We start from the raw sequence: 25,972 nt of genomic DNA on the forward strand, positions 1-25,972 counted from the left end.
TAAAATAATCAAATCTAGTATAACTAGTTACTAGTTATACTCGATTTTATGATAATATTACTTAATATACAAGTTACTGTAACTAGTATATTAAGTAATATTATCATAATATTCAGTGTAATTAATTAAATGAAAAATAATAAATAAAAATAATAATGTCAAGTAATTAAAATTAAATGCCGGGAACTTTTCTTATTTTTAAATTTTATTTGTACAAACTTATCAATAACGTTTTGAAAATCAAGTTTTCCTAAAATATCAGACTCAGAGCTCATTATTGCTAGTTGTTGAGTCTCCGTCCATAGAAGTACGCAATCTATTTTTTATGTGCTTTATATTAGAGAATGATCTTTCACTACTGCTGTTTGTAATCATAATAACAAGATAAATACGATGAACTATTTCAACATTAGGAAAACAATCTTTTACTTTTTTATTAAATAATATTTTATACATTAAATGTTCTTGACTAATATTGTGAAATTCACTGCTTACATCTTTAAAATGTTTATAAAACTCTTTAAATTGAATAAGTTCGTTTCCTAAGTGTTCATCAATATCATCCTGGTAAATTTTAACAAGTTTAATTGCTTCATTTTCAATTTCTTGGTTACTTAGTTGTTCTATTTTTCGAAGAAAGCCAAATCGTTGGTCCAAGTTAGAAATAAACGTATCAATTACAGGTAAAAAAAATTTGAATTTTGAATTTTTGAGAAGAAGTTAAAAATACCTCGGGTGTTTCATAAAAATCTATTGGATTTAAACGGATACTTCTTTGCTGTTTACGGTGTTTCAAATAATCTGTTGTTTCCGAAATTTCTGCTCTTTGTTTTTCATATTGATCAAAGTTATCACGTTTAGCTTGAACAAAATTCTTTAAAGACTTAATAGCAGATATTGCAGTATTAAGGTCTAATGTCGCATCTTGCAGTAATTTATTAGTTTTATCTACTCTTTCAAGGAAATTATTCCGAAAAACCATGTAAATTCCAGTTTCAAGTGTGTACAATTTGTTGTATAAACAATTTGTATCGTAACGCGCTTTTGTTGTTTTTTCAAAGTCATCAGCTATTTGAATTAGAGTGCTTTTAAATTGTTTATAGCCTAGTATAAGAGCTTTTGTTGCATCAGATCTACATGACCAGCGTGTAGTATTAACTCGTTGTGGTACATGGATACGGGTTTTGGTATTTTCTAAACTTAGAGCTTTAACCATTAGTTCATAACGTTTTGTTGATGCCGTAAAAAATACATATAACTGCTCTAAAAAGTAAAAAAATTCAACAGCAGCAGTACAGCACTCGACTGCTGTTTTTCTTACCAAATTTAGGGAATGTGTAGCACATGGAATCCAGGAAGCTAGTTTATTATTTTTCAGAATTTTTGATTGGAGACCATTATATTTCCCACTCATTACAGAAGCATTATCATACGATTGGCCTCTACAATTTTTTATGTTTAAGTCATATTTATTTAAAAAGTTTATTAAACCATCATACATATCTTGAGCTTTATGGCCTTGGTTTGGCATAAATACCAAAAATCTTTCCACTGGTGTATCTTTTTCAATATATCTAAAAACTAATGTTAATTGATCTATATGACCTTCATCAGATGTTGAATCTAATAAAATTGAAAAATATTTAGATAATTTTTACGAGAAATTATTTCATTCAAAACAATATTTTCCATTATTTCTATTAATTCTTCACAGATAGTAGAAGATAAAAAGTTAGTGTGCCCACTTCCACGATTTGCATGATTTTCAATATGCTGTTTAAGAAAATTATCATACTCAGCTAATAGCTCAAGAATTCCAATATAGTTACCATTTTTAGACGAACCGACAATTTCATTTTTACCACGTAATGCTAAACCTCGTTCACATATAAATGTTATAAGACTTACGAGTCTCTTGATTATATTACGCCTGTAACTCTTTACATCTTCACTTTGTTTTATAAGTTTATTGTTAATACGGCCTAATTCTTTTGAACGAACAGCTAAATTTATCACAGAATTTAAATGACCTTTGGAAGTTTTATGACTTGTTAATCGATTATCTGCATGCTTCCAGTCACAGAAACCATCATGAGTAAATTGACTGCGTGTTTTGGACATTAATTTACAAACAAAACAAAAAATGCTACCATTGAATGGTGAAAAACATAACCATGAACGCTTAAATATTTCTCCGTTAGCAGTTTTTCGCTCAAACAATTATTTATTACATTTACGAGTAAACTTCACATCAAACTGTTTTTTTGATTTTTGTATAAATAATTCTTCATTACAATTTTGTAAATTTGAACTTCCTACTTTTGCCCAATAATCTATTAATCCTGTCATATTTTCAGGCCATAATCCTATATCTAAATTTAAGCTTTCATTTGTTTCTTCAACAATATTTTGAGGTGAAGGGTTTTCGGCGATAGTTACTAGTTGAGGCGGTAGAGCAATTTGATATGACTGAAATAAAAAAAATATTTAAAATATGTACCTAATGGAAATTAAACTGAACTAAGACTAAACTAAGACTAAACTAAGACTAAACTAAGACTAAAGTAAGACTAAACTAAGACTAAACCAAGACTAAACTAAGACTAAACTAAGACTAAACTAAGACTAAACTAAGACTAAACTAAGACTAAACTAAGACTAAACTAAGACTAAACTAAGACTAAACTAAGACTAACTAAACTGACTTTTTTAAATTTGTATTTATAATATTATTGCGTTTGATTTTCAATTTTTATTATTATTATTTTTTAATTAATATATACCTAAGTGGCCAATATACGTATAATTTTTTTCGATTTTAAATAATTTTAATTAGGAAAGGTAAATTTGAAGAGATAATATTTATTATTTAAACTACCTAACCTGCATATATTTTATTATTATATGCTATTAAAAAAAAAAAAGTTAAAAAATATATATTATTAAAAGTAATATTTATTCTTTGTATAGTAATTGTAAAACTTTGAACCTCAGAAGAAGAAGAAGTTGTGTTGGGCTGTGTTATGAAAAACTCTGTCATTCGCCTAGTTTTTGAAATTATTTCCGTATTTTTTTATCTTTTTCTTTTGCCAATTTTCGTTTATCTGCACCACTCATATAAACTCGCTTTAATTTATGACGATCTTCTTCCATTTTTAAATTTTAACACTATTCACTGGTTAACTTATAATTTAAGAAACAAATAAAGTCTGTAACTATTGTCTATTGTGTATGCAACTGTTGTTAACTGACGTCTGACATGCAATAAGTGCAAGGAACAAATAACGATAATTTATCTACAGACAGATAGTCTGTAATGTGTATTTTATATTTCCGAAAATCCAAATGTGTATATTTAGAATCACATTTACTATTATTATTACAATCGACGGTGCACACCAATCGCGGACGACATAAACTATCTTATCTTGATTTTAAGAGACCATTCATTGTCAATAAACGTAAATACATCTATTATTAGTTATTAAAATAAAATTTTTTAAATGTCCAAAAAAGTTCAATATTATTTAATTAAATATGTGTAAATATAAATAAAATGTTTTTTCTGTATTCTAATTTAAATATCATAAAATTGTGGGGGCCCCGAATTTGTGGGGGCCCCTGGGCTGCAGGCCACTCAGCCCTCCCCTAAATCCGGCCCTGATGGTTTTAGGTATAAAGTTGTAATTTTTACCACTTAGTTACAACATATTAAGCTAGTTAATTTTAAAATATAACCTAGCTTTGCTGTTAGAAACGGCACTTTTTTTTAGCTAAAATGCTAGATACATCAACAAAGTCATTTTTTTCTCCGTTTTTAAACTTCAGAGAAAATATTATATTTTCTCTTATTATTTCAATAATTAAATATATTCAAATTTGAAATATAATCAGGTGGGGGAAAGTGAGTCTATGTATGTAAAATATTATGATATGTAATTATATTATCGATGTTGTTGTTAGTAACATTATAAACCTATTAGTTTCATCAGACCTAACTATTTTTGTGTTAATAATTCTTTAGAACTATTAAACTCTTATGTTTGAAGGTTATATCTTTGAAGCTTATATTAAGAAACATGTGTATTTATTTGTATGAAACAATACGTTCATCTGGGTCAAATAAAATATTATATAAGACCTATTTGGTGTTAAAATATTTTTTTTGAGATATGTTATGATTTATGCTAATTTATTTCACTAATAATTTAACAGATTTTTCATAAATATTACTTTAGAAAGTATCTAAAAAATGCCAAGATGTTACAATAAAAAAATAAAACTCAAGTACAATGATGATAGTTTGGAAAAAGCAATTATGCTATAATGTGAGGAAAAAAAGACTATTTATCATGCTGCTAAAGAATGTTCTGTTCCTATAGAAAAATTGAGACGAAGAATAAAAGAACAAGAATTTAATGCAAACAAACGCGAAGGCCGAAAAAGTGTGCTGAGTGATAATGATGAAACTATATGCAAACAAACGCGAAGGTCGAAATAGTGTGCTGAGTGATAATGATGAAACTATATGCAAACAAACGCGAAGGTTGAAATAGTGTGCTGAGTGATAATGATGAAACTATATGCAAACAAACGCGAAGGTCGAAAAAGTGTGCTGAGTGATAATGATGAAACTATATGCAAACAAACGCGAAGGTCGAAAAAGTGTGCTGAGTGATAATGATGAAACTATATGCAAACAAACGCGAAGGTCGAAAAAGTGTGCTGAGTGATAATGATGAAACTTTAGCTGCAGCGCAGTCAAATATTTTTCCATTAGACTCTCTTGACATTTTACACAACGATGAGGATGAAAACTCTTTTTATAAATGGAATTCCTGAGAAAGATTGGATAATTTCTTTTAGGAAGCGTTTTGTTGATTACAACAGTTAGATGTGGCTGTCTTCGGACCATTAAAGAATGAGTGGAGAAAATTTTTAAAGCGGTTTGCAAGACTCTCTCCAGCAAATGCTATAACAGGATTTCGTGGTACAGGTATCTCACCATTATGTAAAGACAAGATGGAAAGAAGAATAACAGGTATTGATTTTCTCAATCAATCACCTGAACGTTATAGCCCTAAATTTCCAAGATTACAAACACCAAGATCAGCTATGCGAGAAGCTTTAAGTTCAATCATATGCTCTAATGTATCTGCAGAAACAGCAGCAATAACGGAACAACAAAAACAAAAAAGGAAGAGAGTACAAGCAAAATGTGGAGAACTCCTTACAAATGAGAAAGTCAAACGACGGTTACTTGAGGAACAAAAAGTTAGAGAGGAAAAGTTAAAGAGGAAAAAAACCAAGTTAAAAAAAAAATACAAAAAAAAAACTATTACCACTACTGAAGTATCAAAGAAATACCCAAAAAGATCTAAGTAGCTCGAATTTCACCATAAAAGTGCAGTGTTAAAAAAAATAGTTCTTTTTTATAAAATACATTATTAAAACATTATTATTTCTGTGTTAGATCATCATTTTTTTATTTTTATTTCTCCGAGGTTTTAGTTTTTATTGTTGTGCTTTGTATGTATGCACTTTCTTTTTCAATAAAAATACCTTAAGACTACTTTTTAAATTAAAACCTTGTATAAATACTATAAAAAAGGTGCGTGAATATAGAATGTATGTAAGATTTTTCATAAGCAGCAGTATTTTAAACCAGAACTACCAACATTTTATGTAGACCCACATTACCCAACTACGTGGGGTAATGTGAGTCTATATAGGCATCTCCAAATAAAGGCTCCCCAGACATATTGATAGTATTTTAAGTGATAGTTTTTTGTTAAATTTGTTTAGTAGGATGTCCAATCATGATTTTAAGTCATCTTTTATCAGAAAGCCAATACCTAAACTGTTTTTTTTTAACTCAAAGCCAGAAATAGGTAATGATAGTCTCAGATTACCTTAGCCTACCCTATTATAATTTCGCCAGCATGCGTAAAAAAAGCTATACTAGCTGGTGCGTTAGTACGAATACAACTTTAAGCTTTTTTTAGACCGACTCACAATAAATGAAATCAGGAATAACATGTCAGAGGATATTGGAGTAATCCTCTCTAAGATCTTTCCAGAATTGCTAAAAAAGCGTTTAAAGTGGCAGCAACTAAATAATCGTAAAGTTGGAGCCAACCACTTTGTTTGTTACTTAATTAGTTAATGGTGAATTCTCCATAGAAAAAAATTCAAAAAATTTAAAAAAAGTTATCGTCATTAAAATTTAATGAAAAATTAAATTATAGAAGATATTAACGGTCCCGTAGAAAGTAAAAAGTTTAAAATTTTAAAAGATTAAAAATAATTTAAACTTATTATGGGATGTCAAATTAGTGAGAGTGATATAATCATGAAGTTCTTTGAAAAATGTAATGGCAAAAAGTAATAGGAGATAATTTATGAAAATCTAGATATTTGGCATTGGAGAAAAAATTTCAGACAATGGGAATTATTTTTGTTATACAATAATATTATTAGGGATCAATTATCTAAAATAATATTTAAAAAAGTTTATTATTATACTATTTACTTTTATAAATATACTATTAGACTAACCGTTCAGTTATTAGACTAACCGTTCAGTTATTTGCAACGATAAACTAACTTCAAAAGTGTGCATAGTTTTTGATGTTAGTTCCTGTACATTCATTAAATGAATGTTTATTTTCTGGACTTTCTTTTACAACTTTGTTATATAGTATAGTTTTAGGTTTTCGTGCGAATCAAATTGCCTTACTTGTCGACATAAAAGAAACATATTTAAAAATTTCATTATCTGAAAAGCATTGCGACTTTGTTGTTTGGTATAAAGACTTATTTGAATTAGATCCCAGTGAGCACGGTACGTTTTTTAAACGTTCTTTGGACGTTTTTATTATGTTTAAACCTGATAAAAACGTTTAAAAAACGTTTTAAAAACGTACCGTACCCACAGGGATGTTTAGAATTTGAAAAACGCTGAATATTTATCAATTTATAATTTATCGATTGTGCAGAGTTTTATAGATCATTTATAGATTGTGCAGAGTTTTAATCGACGTAACATCTTGTTTATTATTACCTGCGACACTAATTATCATGAATTTAGCAAGAAATCAATTCAATCTTCATAGATAGCTCCAATTATCTAATTAATTATCAAAACTTGTATTTAATTATGTTATTAAATACAAGTTTTGATTCCGTATCTGAAGGACTTCTATTTTTTAATAAAGCAAAATTATATTTACAAGCAAAGTAGTTTTCATTGAAGAAAATTTGAATCCAGTTGAAAAGAACAATGCAGTTTAATTAAAAAAGACAATACAACATCAAGTGACATCGCTAAGGTTCTTGGTAAAAAATGGAATAAAAATGAAGACAAATTTATCTTTTCATTTGAGGATATTATTTATTTAGTAGACAATAAACTTACTAAACGAAGCTCAGATTAATTGCAAGTACGGGTGTTGTATATACTTAAGATGGAGCGCTATGGGAATTTCGAATTATTGTCTTAAACCAAGAGTTTCTGAATTAAGGCTAGAATTAAGAGCGATGTTATTATTAGCTTTTTTGTGAGTTTACAAAGAGTTATCTAATATTTTAAACATTTTTTGTATTAAGTTATTTACTAATTCTATTATTTGTCTTGAGCAAACAATGTAAATAAGAAATAGTAGCATTTATCCAAAAGCTCATAGAAAAAAATTTGTCCTTGTATGATATAAAGTTTTAGAATTATAGTGAAAGAAATTCCGCGGATATTATATCTCGTGGTTGTAAATTTATTACGTTTCAAATTCACGATCTTAATTTAGAGGTTCAAGTTTAATAAGTTAATAACAAACTTGTTTTATAGCCTTCACTTGATTTAAGTAATCAAGGAAATCTTCTGAAGTAACAAACCTATTGAATTCATATAATGCTAAAAGTTTAGATTTTATAAATATCATTAGTTTTAAAATACGCGATCGGTTTCTTATAGTCACAGCTTTTGTTTTACGCCTAGTTGTTTTTATTAAAAAAGGAATCAATAGTAATTTATCTACTCCTACAGCTTCAGAATTGGATTATGGGAAATGGTATAAATTAGATTTATTCAAAAAGATTCTATTTATAGCGAGTCATAGAATCAATTAAAAAAAGATTTAGGTTTTTTTATTATTTATGAAATTATTCGTTTCCAGGGTCGTCTTGGTAACTCCTTGTAATTCAAAGTTTCAAAAGCGAGTTCAAACCACGCACCTCATGTTCTGAAAAATTTTTCGTTTACAAATTTAATAACTTAGTTACAACACTGGATTTACGTAGAAAATAAATAAAAACAAAGACATTTTATATACAAGTGATAATCATATATGAAATAATATCGAATATTAGGCGTTACAATATTGTTTTAATACCGTTTTCAATATTCTTTAATGTATAAATTTATTGTTTTAATACCGTTTTCAATATCTTTTAATAAAATTTTACACTCTGGTGTAAAACTTGGATCATTTATCTTATGGAAATATCTTTTATGTTCTAGAAATAAATTTAAAAACACCATTTGCTAGAAGCCACAACATTGCCAAACCTATACTAAATTATTTTTAAACGTCTGTAAAATTTGATAATAGCTTAATTTTGATGAGCAGGTTTTCGAATAATATACTTTGATTAACAGAACACATAGCACTACAAGACCGTTTTTGGGTCTTTCTGGCCCCCCAGCAAAATAACAGTTGTGGCCTCTCCAGTCTCCTCCTCGCCCTCATATCATCTTTCCAAAAAAAACAAAAATAAAAATCATTAATTCAATACAATATTTTTATCTGCTTACTTTACAAATATTACTGCAATTGATTTATTTGTTTACCAACAAATAAATGGGATAATTGTAATAAGTTAATAAATAATTAATAAATGTGATAGATAGCTGTAATAAGTTAATCCAAAGCATAAGCAAAGGACATTTCATTGTATTTTATGTAATTTTAAAACAATTCAGCTGGGTAAAACGAAACATACATATTTTTGAAGAACCTACAGTTTTCATCTAGGTTCCATTATTATATTATTAAGTAGATAAATATTTTAGTCATTAAATGACGAGGCTGCTTTGAAATCAGAAAAATGATCACACTTTTCATGTTGATTTTTTTAGAAGAACATTTTTAAATTGAAGAACGTACAAGTGTTTTTATCCACTATTTGACCAGTAGCAATTCTTCATTGTCTTTAAAGTTGAAAATGGTCATTTTCCATTATAATAAAAACAACATCAATATTAGAGAATATAGATTCAAGTTTCTTTGATAGAATTACCAAAAGTAAATCCAAATGAATCGGTTTTTTGGTTTCACCGGTGCCAATTTTATTTAAAGTGGAATAAAGATCTTAAAACGCAGAAATTCGTTTGAAAATTAAAAACATCGTTTGGGTCGATATATAAAATTTCTAGGCTGTGCGATGTGATTACAAGAAAATCCATATCTGAACATATTAGATTCCTCTAAAACGAAAGAGATGAATAGTATAAGCTTTCCTTGCCTTTCAAACTTAGCTAAAAGTAGATACACGATGACTTAAACCTCAGCAATTCATCGTGTTGGTGTTTGTCGTAGCTTTTTTTGCATTACTTCATTTTTTAAATTTGTCAAAACTTGATCAAACCTCTTGAACGAAAATAGACAGATAGCTTTACAGCTCATTCACCATTGTAAAATTGATTGCTACAACTCGAAGCATTTTGTTCACGTAATTGTGCTTGTCCATAATTGTGCCTCAGATGATTAATATGACCAGAAAGCTCTGTGTTGTACAAAGGAAAATACGATTCACCGTCAATTATCACATATGTTTCCAGAAAAGTACAACTAATTTTTGGGACTTAGGATGCACAACAGCTTTCTCAGCCAATATTATTTTTGGTACTTTAGTTTTTTTACGATATCAAATGCTCGTCTTTTCGTTGATAATTTTGGATATATACTGCTGGGAAACATTGATTCTTTTAGCTAAGCTACGCTGTGAAACACCTTCAATTGGTATTTCACCGTCAATCAATTTTTCTAGACGTTTTATCTGTTTCTTAGGCATTTTTTTTTTCATTCCGACAACTTCCAACTTTTCTTTCTGGTCCAATATTGATCTCCTTTCGTTGCAGTATATCGTAGATGGTTGATTTTGGGACATATTCCATGCAAAAATGATATACAACAAACATTTTGTTTTCTTCTGGATGCAAATCCAGAAAAGTGTACACTCGTTTGCGGAGTGCCCCTTGATTATTCGATCTTTTAGACATTTTAGTTAGGTTCTGAAAAAATACAACAACGGTATATTGTAGAGGTAAAAAAAATAGACTCTGGTATATTGTAGAGGAATAAATTTGTAGCAAGAAATGTTTTAGATAAACTTACTTGAGTACAATTATATATCACTCATTTATTCATTGTCACATAAACTATGCAAACATTACTTAAATATAAATAAACTTAAACCTCTTTATTGTCAGCAGAAGCATGTAGCACGTCTTATATATTTTAAAGACCGTTATACTCATGCCAAGCTTCTATTATTTGAAATGAAAGTTTTTAATATATATGAGCCTAATATTTTTAATATTATTTGTTTTATGTTTAAATTTAAAACCATTCACCCCCGATTTCTTTCCATAATTTATATTCATCAAAAGATAAAAATAAATACATTTTACGATAATTTTATTAAAGTAGCCCATTTTTCAAACAAATCTTTTTATATTTTGTATTGATTATTGCGGATCATTTTTATGGAATAAAATATTAAAAAAAAATTTTACTGAGGATTTTATTCATCAAAGTAACTACTTTTCTTTTAAACGGAAGCTTGAAGAATTCATTTTTACAATCGAAGTAATCTACATATATAAAAGATATAACGCATCTTGTATTTATAACGGAATATTTTAAGTTTCTTACTTTGTTACTTATTTCTTATCTTGTAAATATCTTATGAATTTTAACACGAATGTTTCTTAGCGGTACTCGACGACAAGACAGTATGATCTTCTACGAGTACGCGCGTTTTTTTTTTTTTTTAATAGCGATCATGTTATGTATATATATAATATATATATATTTAATACATATATTATATATTATATAATATATTATATTATAGTATATATATAATATATATATATTTAATACATATATTATATATATATTTTTTTTGTTTAGTATATATTTGTATTTTTCTTTATTTACATTTATTGTGCTGTTTAACAATAAATAATCAACATATAAATACAAAAAAGAAAAAATATGTCCGTAGAACAAAGAAGACAGTAAAATCTTGACAACAAGCAGCGTTTTTGTATATACAATAAAAAATTAAAACTTTTCTTTTTTACAATGATCTTTATAAAATAAAAAGTTAAACAGACAGGGGCTCAAAGAAGATGAAAATGACAATACGTCATCGCAATCTTTTCATAAAGCCCCCTTATACATTTCCAATAGAATATAGATATTAAATTAAAAAACCCTAATAGGGGCATAAAACTGCTGCGCTAATCAGTAAATCAAAAAAAGATCAAATAAAATAAATACTAAAATAATTAAAACTACTTGATGATCCCTTAAAGCACAAATGATTCTCAAATTTAAAAATTTCTTTTTTATTAGAAACTTAAATGAACTTAATGACTTTGCCATACATTTGAATCCTTATTGATAACTATTCCATTTATTTGGTCCTCGATATGCAATGCTATATTCAGCATATTTATTAAAGTTTTGAGGTAGTTTATATGAGTTACTTATATTTGCTCTTAGATAATAGTTTTCATTTATGTTTATTTCAAACTTGTCATTAAAGTTTGCAGGAGAGAGATTATTATTGAATCGATACATAAAAATTAAATGCTGATAGATATTTATTTCAAAAACATCAATCATTTTCATACCTTTTATTATAGGTTTGGCGTGTTCACGTTTATTTTTAGTGTAAATGATTCTGCTAGCATGTTTTTGTTGACTATAAATTTTTTTAAGTTTTGATGGTGATGAAGCTAATGAAGCAATGAATTAGTCCAAAATATATTAGTTTCAGACTTTGTTTATTGATATATGGGCAAACTCGATACATCATCCTAATTATATTAGTGATTTTAGATTGAATATATTTTATTTGAGGAAGCCAGGGTAAATTCTCATCAACAAAAACTCCTAAGAATCTAATACTGGCTTGTTTTTTAATTAAGTTATCATTTAAGATAAGGTCAGACAACTTAAGAGGAAGGCTTTCTTCTTGTCTTTTTTTATGGAATAATATATAGTTTGTTTTCTCTGAGTTAAGTGAGAGTTTGCTAGCCCTAAACCGATATTCTATTATAGATTCTATTATAAATTACACGTTCAAAAAGTTTTGAAAATACAGAAAGTATTGATATAGATCTATAATTGGTTATGTCTGAATGTTCATTACATTTAAAAATAGGAATTACTTTTGCTAATTTAGGTACATCAGGGAAAATCCCCGATGTTATTGAGAGCTTAAGATCAGAGGTCTGCTTAGACTAAAAAAAAAAGGGTAAAAAAGGCGGATTTCGGTAAAAAGGGTTTAGGGGGTTGAAGGAGATTTCGGTAAAAGTTTAAAAACAATATTTTAAACTTTTACCGAAATCTCAACATAATTATTAGTTATATAATCTGATATAATATATTTAAGTGATCAATTTAATCTTATATATAAAAATTATAATAAATCTATTTCTATTCATAGTTGACGAAAGAGTGGAGCATAAAGGTTTTATTAATATAGATTTATGAACAATTTTTTTATAATAATATTATAAAGAATAAATTAGAATGTAGAATAAATATACACCTACAAAACTAAATTTATTAATTACCAAAATATAACAGGTTAAACTTGTGAGATTATTTAAAGTGAAATAAAAAAATTTGTACCAAGTTACCCCATCGGTATTTTGATGCAAACTATGAGCATCATTGAAAAGTATATTACAAAAAAGTAAAACATAAAACTTAGCGAAAAGGCAGATTTTTACTTGAAAGACAAACAAACTAATAACTATAACCCAAATAATAATAATATATCGTTTTCAATGTCAATCTTAAGCGTCAATAAATAATGGATTTGTATCGAAATTGGATTATCTAGTATTTTATTTAAATAAATCTTTTAAAAATTGACTATAAATATTAAAAGAAATGATTTTATAATTGCTAATGACACAATGGAGTATTGTTAAACAGTTTTAGAACCCCCACAAATGCTGTTTCAATTTACCCCATACTTGCTGATAGGAAACATTTGCGTAATTTTTACTATCAAGTTGTTTTTTTTAATAGTTTTGTTTAATGAAGTAAAGAGCTTATGGATTGTATTTTACAAAAAAATATTACTTACTGATTGATACACACATTGAATAAAATATTTAAAACTTAGAAACTTTAAAAACTAATAAATTACTTTGTCATCAAAAAAACATAAAATTAGACCCCTCGCAGGCCTAATGATATCAAATAATTTAATTTAGTAGTAACTGTTTCACCATATGAAATGTCACAACTCTTAAGATTCCTCCACACAGTTTCATGGTACCCAACTCTTCCCTATTACAATTTGCATATAATTAAATAATAGGGGAGAGTGGGGCACCATGAAAACTAGTCAGTATATTATATCAGAGTTTATTTGTCATTATGTATTTTTAAAAAAGGTTTTGAGTTAGTTGGTTTAAAGTTCTACATAATGTAACCTAATTTTAGGTGTTTGTGTGGACTGTTAAAACTTATGGCACTTGTAATGTTATCATGCCTTTGATGTAATCACAAATTATAAAGTATAGTTATGATAATAAAAACTTAAAAATAAAAAACATATGATTAAATCATAGATGCAGTTATTTTAAAAGCAGGCCCACCGCAACTCTTTATGACGCCCGGGGTCAAAATTTCGCTAGCGCCTTATCATAAAAGTTTGATTACCAATCCAAACGCTAAAAGAATTAAACTTTTTACTTGGAGGTTTCTATCTTTTAAAAAAAAAACTGAAAAAAAATTAATAAATTAAAAAATAGACAAACAGACGAGTAACTGACTTTGCTATATTGCTAGTAACAGTAAGCTTAAAGTGCAATAGCTATTCTACTGTCTCCTTCATTTGAAATAGACTATCCGAATTTTATTCATAGCGAAATTTACAATAACTTTGTTGCAGAAACTTTGTAAGATTGTACTTACAAGCAGATTGGTCAGTCTTGAGTCACTGTAGATCTTAGCTCTGTCTTGACTAGAGAAAAGTTATTGAACGACCAGTGATGAAAACTGGAATCGTAATAAAAATGTGTAGCAAATAGCATATTGATTCCAATAGAGAATTTAGACCTTTCTAATAGATCTTATTCAATAGTTTCATTAAAGTGAAAATTTTGTATAGCTTAAAACCTGTCTCTTATTTGTTGAATTAGAGTATCGAGAGCGGTATTGAATACGTTCACCTCAAATTGCTTCTCTTTATTTTTATAGAAATGAACATCGTTCTTAGCTTTTTGGTGAAAGTTCTCTTTTTTGTCCTCTTTTACACCAAAGTCTGATTGAAAACCATAACTTGGTTGACGCACAAATGTGCTTCAATGAATTTGGGCCTAGAACACCGAGATTCTTGATAAAAGTCTTCATAAGCTTCATCGCATCATCTAAAGAAATATCTTTTGATTGAAGTGAGTCACTAACATGTTTATTGCTTTAAGAGATTTGAAACAAAAGGTTGTCATAATGATGAACTCAAATGAATGAATTCATTTTTCTAGAGATTTTACTTCATTCAATAGTTCATCTGTTAGATCGAGGTCACGAAGCTTCCAAACGGCTATAAAACCTTAATGTGTGCACTCCACTGGGTTTACGAGGTTTGATGAAGAGACATACCAGTTTTCTCAGCCGAGACTTTTCACTGAATAGGGCTTCCACTGAAAAAATTGTAAAATAAATGAACCAAACCAAATTAGTTCTTCACTTCAACGGAAGATTGAGCAGAATGAACATAAGCAAGGTAACAGTTACATAACATGAGCTTGAGGATTCTTCTTAAGTTTTCTTTTCTGAAGTTTTTTTTATCTTCAATTGTTTATACTCTTTTGTACACATCAGACATGTAGGCTCTATTGTCGTACGCTTGACCTCTCCAGTTTTTTCATCCTGAGAAAACTTTCCTTAACTACTTATCTTTTACCAACACCATAGTAGGCAAATCTGAAAACTAAGGTGATTTGCTCATATGCAAAAATTGTTCCCATGACTGTGCCTGTAATTTGGCGAAACAATTGGTTATTGAAGAAAATATTTTCAAAATAAAGGATGAAGATTCAATGATAAAATAACACAAATTCAAACCTTTACAACCCCCAGTAGACACAGCGACGTGACAAAAACGTGAATTTCACGTTATTTTGGCACGTGACATTTAGGTGACTTTTTGGTCCCCATGAAATGACCAATTCACGTGACTTATGGACTTGTTTTTCACGTTACTTTTGGCACGTGATATTTAGGTAACTTTTTCGTCCCCATGATCTGTCTAAAAGATGTGCTTTTTACGTTAATTTTGGCACGTAATATTTACGTAATAACTATGCTTTATAAAAACGAAATGTTTGGATTCGTGTAAAGAAAAATAACTCATCGTCGAGGAAATATTTAATACGTATTAAATTACATGGTTTTATTAGTCATTATATTAGTTCTTGACATAAACATTTCGAATTTGTAATAAAAGCTGCACTTTTGTTAAAATATCCTCCTTATATCCAATAAGTAATAAATACAAAGTCATAGATCTGCAACTTACGAAGAGCACGCTTCCATCCACAAAGAGCGCACTTCAAACTTAATATAACGAATCAGTCGATATATTCTCCCATAAAAGCACGCTTCAAACATAATCTAACGAATCAGTCGATATTTTCTCCTATAAGAGTACGCATCAAACTTTATCTAATGAATCAGATTTAGCTGAAAAGAAACGAATAAAATCTTAAATAATAATATGATTATTTAATAATTATCTTAAATCACAAACTTTTAAAACAAATCTTACTTGGTAAGTTGCCAACCATTTTGGCAACAAGATTTTCTAGTTGTTTTCTTTTATCTAAATCATTAAATAATTTTAAGAAAACAATACTACATACAATGTAGAAAAATAAAAAAAGTCATTTACCTTCTAATTTTATACTCTTATTGCTAAAAAATAAATAAAGATTTAATAAAAAAAGGCATAACAAAAAAGTCGACAGATAAATAAAAAAAAGTAGTACAAAATAAAAAATACAAGTCTAAAATAATATTGTTTATCTATATATATCTATATCTAATATCTGTCTATAGATAAATATATATCTATATATAAAGTTAATAACTGATGCGCGTGATTAGAAAAAGACCTCTACTCACCTTATGTGATAACATCTGATTAAATAATTTGTTTTCTTTGTTTTCCATCTTCTTATATTTGCACTTGTTTCTGCATTAACTTGTTCATACATCAACTCACTAGATGCAAAGGTGACGCCCAAGAAGTTGCTTTAAATGAGTAATCTACAAAGTTTTGAACATTAAATGTAATTTTAGAATGCACACAGAAAAATTATAACAATTTTTAAAAATGTAATAGTTAAAACATAACCACACAACATTATAGTGGGAAATTTATATCATGATTTTCCTACCCATGGTGAGATTTTCACCGTAAGACTCCTTTTGCTGTGGAAACATTCACCACAGCTAAGGAGCTTCATCTACCCCTAACTATATATAATATATTAAGTATAAAACTAAAAGTATGTATAATAAAGTATTGTCAAATTAGGTCACCAATAAATACCGAGTGCTGAAAATTCAACTCAGAATCAAGTTGCATTCTCCAACAAGATATGAACTGTGGTATGTGATGCGGTAAAATAAATAAATAAAATGCGGTAGAAATGCGGTAAAATAAATAAAATGCGGTAGTGGTGTAGTGGTAGAGCGCTCACTTCATGAGCGAGAGGTTCCGAGTTTGATTCCTGCCACGTCCCTAGTAGTACCGCGCTCAACTTGTTTCTCTGCGCAGTCGCCTTGTTTGTCAAGGTTCGTGTTTCGGAGTTAAAGAGTTGAGAGAGGGTTATAACCACAAGTAGCCTCCTCATCTGTAGTGGTCTTCTCGACCTTATAATAACTTATTTATTATTAAATTAATTACATCGACAAATTTGACAGTCTAAAATATTATATAATAGGGTAGAAAAAAAAGTATACCTTGTATTAGGGTTTGATCTTTTGCATGTTGCAATATGAGAATTATCTGCCATAACATTACACGATTTTGAACTAAGCTTTGTAATATATTTATTAAACCTAAATTGATAAAACTTAGATATAAAATAATATAATATGTTTAGATAAAATATTGTATATGTGACATTTTATTTTTGTTAAAAATGCATTGCGATGTTGTAAGATATCTTATACCCTGATACTTTTTTTATTATTATATAACTACAATGCAAAATAATTATATTATTATAAAAGTATAATAGAAAGTAATTACAATAATGAATATATAAACTACATATTTCATATAATCATTATATTTAAAAAATTTGGAAAATTGTTTGCGGAAAATATCCTGAAAAAATTCAGAATATTTTCCCCCTAATTTTTCCCTCAATTTTGCATTCAGCCTAGTTGATGACAATAATATATACTTTAACTTGCATGTATGGAAAACTTTTCGGATATTTGGAAAAAGATAAATTTCAGAAAAATATCCGGCATTCCCAGAATATCCTCAAAAAAAGTAATCCCTGAAACTAAATTATAAAAAAATAGTAAATAAAATAAAGAATATCTTTCCAAGTTTCTAATCATAGGTTTTTATTGAAAATAAAAAAAGTTCCAAAATACACAATATTTTGGCAACGTAACTTTCATGCTTCAATCAAGTAAAATTGTAACCTGGACAAGGTCACCTAAAATATACATGATTGAAACGTGAAGAAGGAAACTGTGCAAGAGCATGCATCAAACTTTATCTAATGAATAAGTTAATATTTTCTCCAATAATAGCTAGCGACACCAAATTTAGCTAAAAAGAAACAAATAAAAACTTAAATAATAATATGATTATTAAATAATTATCTTAAATCACATATTTTTAACACAAGTCTTACATGGTGAGTTGCCAACTGTTTTGGCAACAAGATTTTCTGGTATTGCTATTTCTTTGATCTAAATCATGAAACAATTTTTCAAAAAGTAATGCTATATTTGAGAGAAACTTGCTTTACATATAGGAAGGTTGTCATCATTGAAAGATAAGTATAATGCAGTTTCAAATACAATAGCATCATAATCATCTTTTTGGGGGGAAAACATTGAACAAATCCGCGTTAATAACTTTTTTATATTGTACATAATAACAATAGTAATAAAAGTCATATAATATATACAATAATAATTTCATAAATACAATTCAAATATATATATTAATCATATAATATTTAAATAATATAAAAAAATGAAATAAATAAGTATTAACCTTTTTTAACAAGTAAAGCACAAGATCAAGATGTCATATATTACAAAAAGATAAAGTATATAACAATAATATATACATATATCAATAAAAAGTAACATAACACATTTGTTTATTGATATTACCTTGGATAAATTCTTTAACCTTGCTGATAAAAACCAAATAAAAGAAGAAAATCAATTTTGGGTTTTTATCTAATCGACTCTTGAGCAATAATGTATGCAGAAGTTCTACAGACATTATTATTGCTCAAGAATCAAGAATAAGTTCCGCTAGAATTTATAATTTGTCCATGTAGCTTACTTAATTTGATATTAAATTCGTTATAACATAACTTATTTTGTACTAAATTAAGTAAGCAAAATGGACAAATTCGCCAGTCTAAAATATTACATGTATATCAAAAGTAGAAAAAAGCATACCTTGTATTTGAGTTTAATTATTTGTGTGACAAATAGGGACGCTTGGTACTAATTTATTTAACTTAATTTGATGTAATTTGGATATTAGATATTACAACTTAAAATATATTGGACTATTTAGTTCTGTTTTAAATGCATTGCGTGATAAGATATTATATAGACCAATTTTTTTTTTTTTTAAGTTATGATTAAACTACAATAAAAATTACTTATATCATCATAACAGTAAAATAATTATAACTAATATAATGAATACAAAAACTATACTATAAAAAAATAAATAATATAATAAAAAATATTATTTCATATTTCTAATCACAGGAATAAAAAAAGTTCCGTTAGACGCGATATTTTGGCACGTAACTTTCACGTAAAATAGTAACCTGGACGAAGTCACCTAAAATACACGTGATTGAAACGTGAATAAAACGTTGCGTGCCTACTGGGCCGTAACAACACAAATTCAAACCTTTGTCAGTTTGAATTTGTGTTGTGGGATTTCTTTTTATGCATTTTGATGATGATTTTTATTTTATCATGACCATGATGATTTTTATAATGTTGAATAAGATCACCATGTAGTATATGTTCTTTTAGTAATATTAATTTAATAATATCTTTAAAGTATATCTTTTAATTTTTAAAGCCTTGCTTTATAATATAGAATTTTAAATAAAAGTGCTAGTTTAGTTGCCTTTATTTAAATCTTTTTAATTTTGTTTATGCCTTTTTATAATTATGAAGACCATACCTGCAAAATTGTCATGTGATCATGTTGTCAACTGCAAAATTGTCATGTGGTCCTACGATCAAACTTTTTTACTGTGTTTACGACTAAGTATTCAAGTGTTTTTTAATGGTACTGAACTTTCTGTTTTTTTTACTAGTTACAGAGTCAACTTGTGAGTACCATTTTAGATCCGATTGATATAGTTATAATATAGTCACGTTCAACTTCTGTCCCTTACTTATTTACTTCTGTGCTATACCTAATATATAATTACAATTGCAACCAATATAAGACATTATAAATACGATATTGAGATTTTGTTTCCAATTATAACCTTTCATTTTTCATAACTAAATGATCAAGAGTTTATACTAATTATATCATTTTGAAGACATATTGAATCATTAAGATTTTCCATAATGTTTATTATTTTACTATCATCAACATAAAGTGTGTTTTTTTGGTCAACATAATGGGGTTTTTTAATCTTGATCTGGCAGATCTATAATGAAAATCAAAAACAATGCTGGTGCTAAACTGATCCTTGTGGATATATGTATTATGAATACGTAATAATGTAACATGATGCAGCAAACATAAAACTGTACCATAAATAAATTATATATATATATAGACATAAATATATAATATAAATATATAAGTATATATTGCAGTTTTACATTCATGATTCTACAATTTCACTAGGGTTTCCAAAAAACCAGATTTATAAAAAACCTCGGTTTTGGTTTTAATTAAAAAAAAAACAGTGGTTAACCGTAGTTTTCGGTTTTCCTTGTTTAATAAAATTTATGTAAGTTTATCATGCATTGTTTATTAAAAATTTATTTAAACAAAGTCTTCTAACGAAAACCATAACTTGGTTGACGCACAAATGTGCTTCATTAATGAATTTATATACTTTTTTTTTTTCAAAAAATGTTTGTATAATAGTAAATTACAACTTTACCTGGTGCAGTGCATGTATCGTTTTGTCTAGAAGAATAACCGATACAATAAATTAAGAAGAATAACCGATACAATAAATTAAGGATAACTTAAACTTTATTAACTAGAAATAAGATGTGTTTTAGTAATGGTGATCAGGATTAGTTAAAAAATAAAAGGTGATTATTTTTAATCATCAGTGTCCAAGCTACTTCCTTCAGTACCGTCAGTGATGTCTGTAGCTGAGGTTAAAAAGTTGTCAAAGAATGCGTGGTTTTCCACAAAAGCTTTATATGTGTGCACGGATAGCTGCTGTCACATGGTCAGGAAGCCTGTTTGGCCTATTCTTATGTCGTCCTCTGATATCTTTAGGAGAACACCCTATTGTAAAAAAAATAATTAGTAAGTGTGAGTAATTGAGGCGGATTAGTTGATTTGTGGAAGGGGGTGGGGCGAGAGTGGTAAGCGTTGCATATTTTTGTTTAACTGTTGTCCTGTTGTTACTAAATAAACCAATTTCTCGTGCATACAAGTTTTTTTTGTCACAAATCAAAATTTGAATTTTTTCTTTTGTTAACAAAAGAATCTCTTCCTCATCCCTTCCCATTTGATTAAGAATAGTGCACACTTACTCAAAAAAAAAAATAACATTATCATTCCTCCTAGTGGTAGTGCTAGTATAAGCTATGAATTAGTGAATATCTTTCCATAAACAGTCGACCGTTACGACTACAGTTAGTCTAAGTTAGTAATGTTAAATTATTAGTTATAAGTCGGCATTGCGCTATCTGTATAGTATAGGTTGGTTGAGAGTGTGAAAAAGGATGCGATACGCAAACATCAACTCGAAAAAGAGGTTCCACTGGATGTTTAGCAATGGAACAAAAAAAATACAGTCAACTGGTATTACTACAGTCTACAACTAATATAAGTAATAACAATTTATGATATTTCTGTATTACAAAATTATGCGTGACTACATTTAGTAACATGAACTGATTGTGATTGCTCAATAGTATTTTAATCTAGCAGTACCAGATCTAGTCATGAATAACTTTGTAATACAGAAATAGCTATATGTAAAGATGCCTTTTCAATAATTTGTAATTGTGATAATATAAATTATTATAATAATTATAACAATTATACATTTTTAAATAGGCATACTTTGTGTAATAACTATATTATGCTACTTACCTGTTGAGGTTAAAGCATTTTTGATGGTTTGTACTCTTCTGTTTGTAATGCCAAACAAGGCAATTATAGGCTTTGAAGTAGACTTTCTGTTCTACATAGGTTCCACCACGCAGGACTCGTACATGATAAGAACAGCTAAACTCATGGAACTGGGCTTCCCCTTCACGACAAGTAGATTTTCTCTTCAACACTTTCTTTGTCGTAATTAGAGAAGATAGGAATGAGTTTAGTTTGTCTTCTGAAGGGTTAGCATTAAATGCTTCAATAAGAGCTGCTCTGTCTTCTAGATTTGTTTTTTCAAAGCACTGCAAAAATGTGCACTAGCAGTTATTGCCTATTGTGTGGTTTGAAAGTCAAGCTTTTTTTGTCTTATCTTTTTTAGAACCCAATGATTTTCTTTTCTTCGGCTTGTCCGTCACTTGTAGAAAATCAGATGCATCCGTCATTTCAACAGGATTGTTATAATTTTCTCGATTCTGATTGGTTTAGCGTTGTCACATATTTTACATCGAGCAATGTGATCGTTCTTCCAAAAGATAAACTAGAAAGCTGTGTAAAATCTGTGTAATTTGATTGATTTTTTAGTTATATAGTCAATTATTATATAGTTAAACTGCAGCCGAATATAACAGGGGCAAAAACCCAAAAAAAACAAAAATGTAGCTTGTTTGTTTTTCCCGTGAGGTTTATTTGGTACAAATTTAATATTTCTAGATTGTTGAACAATGGTCTAGAATGTGAGAGACGGTGTGCATTTGATAATAATTTAATTGCATGTTTTTTTTGTGCTAAATAGCTTTTTTGTCTTTGTTTTATTGGTGCTTCAAGCAATGTTTGCATAATTAAGATAGGAATGAATAAATGAGTAATATATGTATTTCCAACATGATTGATCTAAGTAAGATTTTGCTTTATAGAGTAATCGATGTTTTTAGAAATTTTATTTTCAATCATGTTTATATGGTCTTTCTAATTTATGTTTTCATCTAAAATTACACCTTGAAATTTTATTGAACATTTTCTTTTTACAATGATTCTCCAATAATAAGTTTTGGAAGTGCTAGAGGGATTTTATCTTTTTTATGGAGGCGATGAAAAATAGTATACTTTGTTTTAGTTAAATTAATTGCAAGTTTATTCATATTTAACCATACGGTTAGTTTTAGAAGTTCAATGTTGACCGCTTTATATAATGTTGTTATATCACTATGAGAATAAAATAAACTTGTGTCATCAGCAAATAAGATTTAATAAAGTGGTCTAAATATGGAGGGATGAGGAACGCCTCAGTAATTGTCATATTGTTAGTTTTTTCATTGCCGAATGAAATTGTTTTCTATAAAATAAGTAGCTTTTGAACCAAGCTTATATTTTTGATTCCGTTGTTTTCTAATTTTTTAATTAAAATACTATGATCAACAGTGTCGAAAACCTTACTAAGATCTATGAAAACACCTAGTGAACTTGCTTTTGTCAAAACCTTGAAAAATAATCTGAATGAGATGAAGAATTTCATGATCAGTAGAGTGCCCTGTTTTGAAGCCAGATTGTTTGTTATAAAGAATTTTATTTTTTTCTAAAAATGAGTATAATTTGTTATAAATAATGCGTTCTAGTATTTCTGAGAAGCAAGGAAGAATGGAATATAGTTAGAAATATTCGTACCATCTCCAGATTTAAAAACTGGTATTACCCTTGCAATTTTAAGTTTTTTTTGAAAAGATTCCTTGTTTAAACAAAAGATTTATTATATATGCAAAATAACTTTTTTAATATAAAAAATATATTTAATTACAACATTACCACTGACATTATCAAGTCCTTGTGCTTTGTTTAATTTTAATGAATGCACAGCATCTGATAACTATTTTTCAGTTAATTCAGCATTTTTCATTATTAATTTGTTAGGAGTCAAGTATTTCTCCTTGTAAAACTCACTGTGTTTTAATTTTGATGCTAAATTTAAACCTGCATTGACAAACACCTCATTAAATATTTTAGCAACTATAGATTCTTTTGTAAAATCTTGATGATGATAGTTTAGCCTTTTTTGGAAGACCATTTAGCTTAAGTGTTTTTTTCCAATTACTTCTTTAATGACTTGCCACGTTTTTTGAGTATTGCCTTTGAATTTTAATATTTTATTTGAATAGTAACTTCTTTGAAAGTTTTAACAATGATTCAAAGTGACCTATATATTTTTTATACCTTAATTCATTTTCATAAGTTCTTTTTTTAGAAATACTTCATACAATTGTTTTTTTGTTTTTTTTTGATGATCTTATTATTCCTGGTGTAATCCAAGGGTTTATTAATGTTTTAGTTTTAATAATTTTTGTTATCATCGGGAAAGCTTCATCATAGTGTTTTTTGAATATCCGAAGTAAACTGTTATAAGCAGTATCTGTGGTTTGAATTTGTAAAATTTCGTCCCAGTTTTCAGAAAATAGAGAATTATTAAAAAGTTCCATAGAAATGTCCTTACATATTCGATTTGTAATTTTTTTTTTTTGAGAGGTGTGTTCGACAACTTTTTGTGCGATTATAATCATTGGGAAATGATTCGATAATCAGATATTATTATTCCAGTTTTTATTTTTGTTTTTTGTATATTCATTAATTATTATTTGATCAATTGATGTTGCGCTATTCCTAGTAATTTGTGTTGTTTTATTTTTTGTTGGAATGAACCCATTTCGAAAAATGATGTTCTTAAAATTTTTTACATTTTTATTTGTGTCGTAATCAAGCACATTATAATTAAAATCCCCCACAAAAAAGACACGTTTGCCACATAAAATTTTGTTTTTAATTAAATTTTTAAAGTGTTTTTCAAAAAATTCGTTGTTGCCATATGGTGGTTTGTACACAACATGTACAATGACGTTTTTAGTGATTTTATTTATAACTTCGATCGCAATCATTACTAATTACACTAAATTCGGTTAGCGGTTTAAAATTAAAAGAGTTGTGGATAAAAATAAATTCTCCTCCCACTAATTGTTTCAGAACTTCTGACTTGATGAATAACTTTATAGTTTTGTAGGTCAAAATTTGAATCTTTTTCAACTTGTTTATCTCGACACAAGGTCTCTATGAAAAAATAATTTTAAAATTAGTTTAATTTATTTTCTTTTAATTATCACAACGCAAAAATCATTTTATTTATTAAAATAAACTTATAAAAAACTTGAAGCAAATTCAACATGCTTGTACCAATCTAAACTTTTACTATAACAAAAAATATATAAAAAAACTTTTTAAAAACAACATTCTAAAAATGGACTAAAAATTAAAAAATAAACTATTACACGGGATCCAAGGACTTTGTGTACGCGCACAACCTGAAATATCCATAAAAGTGAATGTCTGAAAATGTTGTGCAACTAAATACAACTCGTTCCTGTTGGCGCCGAACATTTTCAGTCATTGACTTTATCCGATGTTATATTATAGGCTTTCTGCATAGCTCACGTTTCCACCAAACATGTTGAGCATACCCAGAAATCTATTATTCGCTTGCTCCAAATCTTTTATTTTCAAATTAAAAGTAGGTATGATTAGAAAAGTACGCTTACATAGGATTCTTTGTCGGATGGCAAGACCTGCAAATATTTCTCATCATTATCTAACTTATTACATATTGCTCTTCCAATCACTTGCAAAAATTATTGTAGACATTAGTATTGTAAAAACATATTGTAGCTAATGCAATAAATCAACCCTCGCGGTACATACACTGTAAAAAAAAATTCCCGTTATATTTTAAAAAAACGTAACGCCAGATTTCTTGTTTTATAACGGGTAATTACCGTTATGTTCAATGTATAATTCGTATGAAAAAAACATAACGGCAAACAAGGTTGCTATCTGTCAAATATGTCTGAGATATATTTTCTGCCGACATAAAATATGTCACACATATTTTCTATCGACATATTTTGACATAATTTTATGTCTGAATTATTTTCTGCAGACATAAAATATGTAAAACATATTTTCTATCGACATATTTTGACATATTTTTATATCTGAATTATTAGCTGTTTGATATTCTTGAAGAAAAAACATCATATATTGTACCATATATCATATATATAATATATATTGGAATAATTAT

General features: G+C 27.9%; 1 protein-coding gene and 1 long non-coding RNA gene across 4 annotated transcripts; both read right to left on the reverse strand.

The window, feature by feature from the left end:
- Positions 1-264: 264 nt before the first annotated feature.
- Positions 265-2,121, reverse strand: LOC136083280 (zinc finger MYM-type protein 1-like). The gene is made up of 3 exons (XM_065802682.1): positions 1,713-2,121; positions 731-1,623; positions 265-564 (listed from the first exon to the last, which is right to left on the reverse strand). Exons 1-3 carry the CDS (start codon positions 2,119-2,121, stop codon positions 265-267), a joined length of 1,602 nt encoding a protein of 533 aa, XP_065658754.1.
- A 13,547-nt stretch (positions 2,122-15,668) lies between these two features.
- LOC136083803 (uncharacterized) lies at positions 15,669-19,156 on the reverse strand. Of its 3 annotated transcripts, none has more exons than XR_010640106.1 (6): positions 18,981-19,156; positions 18,194-18,251; positions 17,280-18,108; positions 16,437-16,580; positions 16,081-16,134; positions 15,669-15,995 (listed from the first exon to the last, which is right to left on the reverse strand). It is a non-coding gene; the product is annotated as an uncharacterized LOC136083803 (long non-coding RNA). The 3 variants fall into 3 exon arrangements; XR_010640107.1 differs by having other exon boundaries at positions 17,280-17,378; positions 17,979-18,108; positions 18,194-19,134; XR_010640105.1 differs by having other exon boundaries at positions 18,194-19,155.
- Positions 19,157-25,972: the final 6,816 nt, after the last annotated feature.

Source organism: Hydra vulgaris, chromosome 08 (assembly GCF_038396675.1).
Source record: "Hydra vulgaris chromosome 08, alternate assembly HydraT2T_AEP".
NCBI lineage: Eukaryota > Metazoa > Cnidaria > Hydrozoa > Anthoathecata > Hydridae > Hydra > Hydra vulgaris.